Source organism: Anastrepha obliqua, chromosome 1 (genome assembly GCF_027943255.1).
Source record: "Anastrepha obliqua isolate idAnaObli1 chromosome 1, idAnaObli1_1.0, whole genome shotgun sequence".
NCBI classification, from domain to species: Eukaryota; Metazoa; Arthropoda; class Insecta; order Diptera; family Tephritidae; genus Anastrepha; species Anastrepha obliqua.
Window position 1 is genome coordinate 80433387 of NC_072892.1, and position 7764 is coordinate 80441150.

The 7764-nt window shown below is 37.7% G+C and overlaps 1 protein-coding gene across 1 annotated transcript; it reads left to right on the forward strand.

The window, feature by feature from the left end:
• Positions 1-442: 442 nt before the first annotated feature.
• Positions 443-4492, forward strand: LOC129235543 (uncharacterized protein K02A2.6-like). Its single transcript, XM_054869443.1, has 2 exons — positions 443-655; positions 716-4492. The coding sequence occupies exons 1-2, from the start codon at positions 443-445 to the stop codon at positions 4490-4492; spliced, it is 3990 nt and encodes a 1329-aa protein (XP_054725418.1).
• The last annotated feature ends 3272 nt before the right edge of the window (positions 4493-7764 follow it).

Below are 7764 nucleotides of genomic sequence, written 5' to 3' on the forward strand. Positions count from 1 at the left end.
TTAAATACGACTCTAGAAATTAAGGCGAAATCTATTTTTCGTTGGGTGTATATTATTTCACATACTTGCATGCACAAATGGTGGTTTTGGTCATTGCAATTGCAAACTCTCCATCCTGGGCATAGGCTTGACATCTGTTTTTTTTTTTTTTTGTGATACAACACAATATTTGAATGGCTAAGAGGCTTACTGTTGTATATGCAAATTAAAATTTACTAACAACAATGAATTGTATTCTCTCAGTGTGAACTAACCTTATTATATGATATATTTGACATAACTTTTGTACATTTGGCAATGCTGAATTATATCTATTAGAAATAAAGAGTCATTAAGTTTATAGCAATCAATGCGTGTATATCTCAACGGCAGCCGAATTGCGTGAGTACACACATACAGCAAACTTAACAACTGGCGACGAGGAAAATTTTAAACGTTTACAATGGCTGAAGAATTTTACAAGAAATTGTTGGAGGAGCAACGTGTCTTCACAATGAACGTTCTAAAGGAGCAGAAGGCGTGGATGGACAACTTTGCGAAACGGTCTCCAGGTCAAGATAGCACTCCCGTTCCAGCATTTGTTCAATTCAACAGTCAACACCAGAAATGGGACTCATACTTGGAGCAACTAAAACAACACTTCTCTGCTTACGCGGTAATTGACGCCAACAAGCAGAAATCATTTTTCTTATCTTGGTTGGGCAGTGACGCATAGGAAACCCTCAAAAAGCTTGTCGGCGTTGACGAGTTACAGAAGCAAACATTTAATGAACTTTCTGCAAAACTAACGGAGTTTTATAAGGAAAAGGTTCATGTAGTTGCAGCTCGTTATGAATTTCATAAGGCTGAAATGGGTAATCGTACATATAAAGAATGGATTGCCGAACTACGAAGCATAGCCCGGCAATGTGATTTTGTTTGTAAAAAAGAAAATTGTCTACATGATTTTTCAGACGATATGATTAGGGACAAATTAATTTTGAAGTCACCGCATGATGCAGTTCGTACAGCTGCATTACAAAAACAACAACCAACATTGGCAGAAGTTCAGCTAATCGCTGAGTCATTTGAAACAACAACGAAAACAGTAAGTACAATCAAAGACAGAACGGACACTGCAAATGCAATAGACAGCAACGGAATTTATTCGATGACAACGAAAAACACAGAAAAATTTAGCATGCGTAACAAAAACAAAAAGAACCAAAAATCAAAATACCGTTCATGCACAGGTTGTGGAGTTTCACATAATCGTGATGATTGCAAATTTAGAAGCGCTGTTTGCAGAGGCTGCGGTAAAACAGGCCATATCATAGCTGTGTGTTTATCGAATGAAAAAAAGCAGGAACAAAAGCAGAATAAAGGGAGTAAAAACATCAAAGGTGAGAAAGGTGACAAAATAGATTACATTTCAACGGCATTTTCGGTAGCTAGCGCAGCTAGCAACAAAAGTAAGAAACAGTTTGTTCAAATTGTGGTCAATGGAAAAGAGACTCGGTTTCAAATGGATTCGGGCGCGGAAGTCTCAGTTATAACACTAGACACTTACGAAATGTTAAATAAACCGCCAGTAAAGCAATGCTCGCGTGTACTATATGGGTACGGTCATACGCAAATAGAAACTTTAGGAGAAATCGCTGCCAAAATACAATACGGGTCAGTAGAAAAAATATTGCCTCTTGTTGTTTCTAACGTGCGTGGTTCAAACAATCTATTGGGCGTAGATTTATTTGAACAATTAGGCTTTAAAATTGTGCAAGTTGATAGCGTGACCGCCAAGTCGAACGCAAAATTACATACAATTTTGTCCACCTTCGCGGACGTGTTTACTCCAGCACTTGGTACAATGAAGTCAGTCAAAGCCTCGATCAGACTTAAGGAGAATGCAGTGCCTAAGTTCATTAAAAGTAGGCCAATTCCTTTTGCTCAATTACCAAAATTTAAAGATGAAGCTCAACGGTTATCACAAGCAGGTATTTGGAAACAAATAACTTTCAGCGACTGGGCATCCCCCATCGTCCTAGCAACAAAACCGGACGGATCGATACGCATCTGTGGAGATTTTAAAAAAGGTGTTAACCAGCAGATTGATGTAGATCAATACCCTCTACCCACAAGAGAGTGCCTATTGCATACCATTCGATACGGTAAATATTTTTCTAAAATAGACTTGCGTGATGCATACCTACAAATGGAGCTCGATGAAGATTCCAAAAAAGTGCTGGTGGTCAACACACCGCTCGGGTTATTTCAATACCAGCGATTACCGTATGGGGTAGCAAGCGCGCCAGCCATGTTTCAGAAACATCTCGAGCAACTATTATGTGGAGTCGACGGATGTGCAAATTATATCGATGACATCATTGTGGCCGGTGCGAGTGAACAAGAACATATTGAACGCTTAGCCAAAGTTCTGCATATACTCCAATCCGCGGGCATAAGATGCAAAAAGGAAAAATGCGAGTTCCTAAAAACAAAATTAACTTACTTGGGGCGTGAAATAAGCGCAGATGGCATTCTGCCCGACGAATCTGGTATTCAAGCAGTGAAGAACTTACGACGGCCCAAAACCTTGAAGGAGCTTGAGGCATTTATGGGTAAAATAAACTATTACCACAATTTTATTCCGAATTACTCTCAACTCGCAGCACCCATGAACAAATTGAGGCGAAAGGGGGCGTCATTTCAGTGGAAGTTCGAACAAGAAAACGCGTTCAATTTGCTAAAGCAGCACATCATTAAAGCTACGATGTTGGCTCATTTTCGAGAAGACTTACCTATAGTCGTGGCCACTGATGCATCATCGTATGGGGTGGGAGCCGTGCTTTCACACATCAATCCAGACGGGACTGAGCAGCCGATCGCCTTTGCCTCCAAAACACTCAACCGACACCAAGAGAACTATAGCCAAATCGAAAAGGAGGGCTTGGCGATAATATTCGGAGTTAAAAAATTTCACCAGTTTTTATACGGGCGGAAGTTTACGCTGATCACGGATCACAAACCGTTAGTCAGCATATTTAGTCCCGATAAAAACCTCCCAACAATGACGGCTCAACGTATCCAGCGATGGGCTATTACGCTCATGGGGTACCAATTTCAAATAAAATACCGAAAAACAACAAATCACGCAAACGCTGACGCGTTATCGAGGTTACCATCGGGTCCAGATGAAGACTTCGACAATGGTGAAATTAACCAAGTTGTCGCTATACAAACGCCAATTGATATTGAGGTCATACGGAAAAGCACCAACAGTGACAAAATACTTCAAAGAGTTAAAAAATATATTCAGAAAGGATGGCCGCATAAGTTGAGTCCAAACGACCAGGATCTCCGGCCATATTTCAATCGTAAGTTGTCCTTGATTACTCAAAATAACTTGATTTTATTACAGCGTGATGTCACACGGGTTACTATTCCATACTCATTACGTGATCAAGTTTTGCGTCGGCTTCATGATGGACATTGGGGTGTGGTAAAAATGAAACAACTAGCACGACAACATTGTTGGTGGGATGGCATCGATAATGATATAGCGAGAATAGCAGCTGGATGCGAAAACTGCAAACTAGCGGGTCCAAGTGATCGGCGGGAATATTCAAACTGGCCTGAACCACAAGCACCTTGGCAGAGGGTTCACATTGATTTTGCTGGTCCGGTATTTGGTTCTATGTGGCTTCTGTGCATAGACGCGTTCTCGCAATTTCCATTTGTTTACAAACTAGCAAATACAACGACGGAATCAACGATTTTCGCATTAACTACCCTTTTTGCTAGTGAGGGTTTGCCAGAAACTATAGTAAGTGACAATGGCCCACAACTTACGGCCGATGCGTTCAAAACATTCTGTCACCAAAATGCTATTAAGCACATCACGATTGCACCGTTTCACCCACCTTCTAATGGACTGGCTGAAAGATTTGTGCGTACTTTTAAAACAGCTGTAAAAAAGAACATAGATGACGGCTTGCAAGTAAATGAATCGGTTCTTAAATTTCTTTCATCCTATCGCACTATGCCAAACGCAAAAGGCATATCACCAGCACATCTTTTACATGGTCGTCCTGCACGTACTCTCTTTTCGCAAATGTTTTCAGTGGAAAATGACAAAACTGACTTTAAACAAACTTCAATCAAATTTTCACCTAACGAAAGTGTCTACATTCGCAACTACGGCCGCGGAGAAAAATGGTTAAAAGGGGTCGTGGACAGACATCTTGGGAAAGTCATGTACGTAGTAAGAACTAGTATGGGCTACTTTAAACGACATCAAAATCAAATGAAATTTCGCCTTGTGAACGACGCAAAACCAGCTGAAGACAGCAGAGGAAAAACTGATTCAGTTACCAATATATTGCTACCTGATACTATGGTGGATACTGCTAATGAGCATTCTCAGGAACAACCAAGAAGTCCACTAGAAGTGCGTCGAAGTGGCCGTATTCGTAGATCGGTACACCGCTACCAAGCTGAAGATTTTCGCAATTAAAGCGGAGGATGATGTTGTATATGCAAATTAAAATTTACTAACAACAATGAATTGTATTCTCTCAGTGTGAACTAACCTTATTATATGATATATTTGACATAACTTTTGTACATTTGGCAATGCTGAATTATATCTATTAGAAATAAAGAGTCATTAAGTTTATAGCAATCAATGCGTGTATATCTCAACGGCAGCCGAATTGCGTGAGTACACACATACAGCAAACTTAACACTTACATTCCAAATTAACCCACTGCACAACAACTTTCCCAAAATCTGTACCTACTGAATGATAATACTCTTACTAATGTCAAACACATCCTCAACTAAACTAAACCGCCTTAATAAAACTATATCTTAGTAAGGAAGGTCTAGCCATCCCTATGATGTTGCTTTTTATTCGCAACAACGTTGTGGGACAATACCAACAAAGAAATATTACTAATCGTAATAGTTTCATTCTACGCCAGTTCATATTAAAGTTCGATCACACACGGCTCACGAGATTAGCTCTTTGGCTTTTGTGTGAATTTTTTCGCTAAATTGTTGAGCCGCTTTATTATGTATCTTCATTTAATTTTTATATACACATTTGTATTACTTATTTAGTATGTCCGCGTAATATAACACGTATGTAAATATGAACGTGCAACATCTATCGGAAGAGTTAGTGGCTTTATATAACCCAATACATTTTTCGTTGCTCTTGATGGAATGTAGTGGCGTGAGACGTCTTTACCAACTACCCAAGTGGGCAACCACAGTTTTATGCAAGAAGGTGGTGGAAATGTTAAAAATTACCATCGAGTGTTATCTAAAATTAAATTGCAACGTTGCACAAAAGTAACGCGACTGGTGCACTCTGTTTGTTTAGTGAATTACTTGGAGAATCCGTTAATTCGTCCTCAAGTCGACACACGTGTGAATATTTGTCAAATTATTTCACAGTTTACTGCAAGATCAGCCATAGGGAACTTTTCGCTGATTCTACGAGTATTGCTGCTAAAATATATATGTACATATGTACACCAAGTACAGTAATGTTAAATAAAGAAACAAAAATTAAAAAACAAAAAAATTCTTTGTATGAGCTGCTTAGACTCAGTTTTCTTACAACACTCGAAGCAACTTGATAAGTGTTACAAATGCATAATAGCACTAAGCAACTAAAATTTATGGAGATTTCCTTTCTCCTAAAAAATATTGTCTTTTCATTGCCCTCTACTTCTTTGTGCTGGATTCAAACGAAGGCAAAGAAGCCAAACTTGTCAGAGCAGTTGGTTACCCTGAAAATCAGCTGACTACTTAAACCGTTTATATAAAGCTACGCGTATGCCTTCTTCTTCTTGAGTTTAACAAAGCGCGCAAATCATTTCTTTCTCGACTGTCATTCTTATCGGTGCTAGTTCCTAGATAAACTAAGCCTTTTACAACCTCGAAATTATAACTGTCAACAGTGATGTAGGTGCCGATACGCAAGATGGCCGACTGTTCGTTTGATGACAGGAGGTACTTCGGTTTGTCCTCGTTCATCACCAGACCCATTCGGTTTGCTGCGCGGCCTTAACAGCGTGATTTTTAAGGCCGATGATTTCAATATCATCGGCATACACCAACAATAGTACGCTTTTATACGCTACGCGTATGACAGGCAAAGATAAATACATACTCTTGTAGTATCCTAGACAGACGGTAGCGTTAATCAGGATTAAAGATTTAATTCGGAATTCAGGACTTAATGCTCATGATTTAATCGAATTAGGGGAATTTAACCGGCAACATTGCCGAAAAGTGGCAGTTAATATATGTTGTGAATGTTAAATAATGATACTTCTAAAGATAAGAACAAGAAAGACTGGACACATTAATTGTTTTAATATTTCTGAGCAGTTTGAGAAATAGCAATTTACGATTTTTTTAGTATCATGGCAACTAATACCCGCATTTGTTGTCTGTGGTCCATCTTTTACTAACAAAATTAACCAAATCAGATGTTCACTAATCCGCGAAGCAACCGTCTACATTTTATATCAGAATTAACTGCGACGGTAATCACGATTAAAGCAACCGTCTGTCTAGACTATTACATCCGTATTGTCCGTATTTAGTGCTAAGATCCGTTTCTAGAGATGAGAGTTGAGTTGAACATTAAAAAATTTGTACGCGTGGACGAATAACATTTTTTCGTAGTAAAGAAAACACCATTAGTTTTTAGGCATTTATTCTTGAAGGAATATTTAATAAATAATAATAAATAGTCAATAAATATAATGTGATGTTTTAGTAATATTTTTATAAAATTTCTACTACTTCCCTAACATATTGCACATAGGTGTGACAGGGCACAATTTGTACGTTATAAGGTATTTCTAACTGGATACCCCAAGAGTTAAATAGTAACCCAGCTGAACTTCAGTTGAGATCTACCTAATAGAAGATATTTCCTTACTTCGTGCTCCAATGTTACTCTTTGTAGAGCAAAAGAAGAAATCTCCCAAGCGATGAATAAATTAATTTGAGCATTAAAAAATTTCTCCGTTAGTTTTTCTTTTTTATCAAAAAAAATTGCGTACATTATAAAAAAGAATATTGTCAAACTGTGTCTGACCTAAATTAATATATTAAACCGAACAAGGATTTTTGCCCCATAGCTTCCAAATATGTAGATAATTTTGCTGCTTTGCTAAAGTAATATCTTATTGCTCGATTATGAAAAATATATATGTATGTACATATTAGACCGCTATTAGAAAAACTTGTTTCTATTATTTGGTGTTTCATGCACGGAAGATTTTATAAGCTCTCTTTATTTACTTCCTTAGGAGGTGTCAAGCATTATTTTTCAATTGTTTCCCTCTTGTTTGGAAGGTGAAAAGCAGTTTTTCCATTATTCGCCCTCATAGGAAAATAAATATAAACAACGAGTAGACAAAGAGTAACAAAAGTTCATATGTACTAGCGATGTGAGTTTCGGGATCCCGAGATATATTTTTCTATCATTTTCGGGGTTAGTAATTTCTTACGAAGCACATGAAATGGAGGGAGAAGAATCACTTTTGTACTAAAAACAAGCAACTTGTACTTTGCAGTATTCTTGTGGATAAAAATTCTGTGAAATAAATTCTGGAAGCCTAAATTCGTTTTAGTTATAATTCTGTAAAGACAATACTTTGTCTTATCTGGGTATAAAAATTTTGTATACAAATTTATTTCTGGTCATAATTCCATATTTTAAATTATCTTAAAGAAAAAATTGTGTGTTATGTATTCAA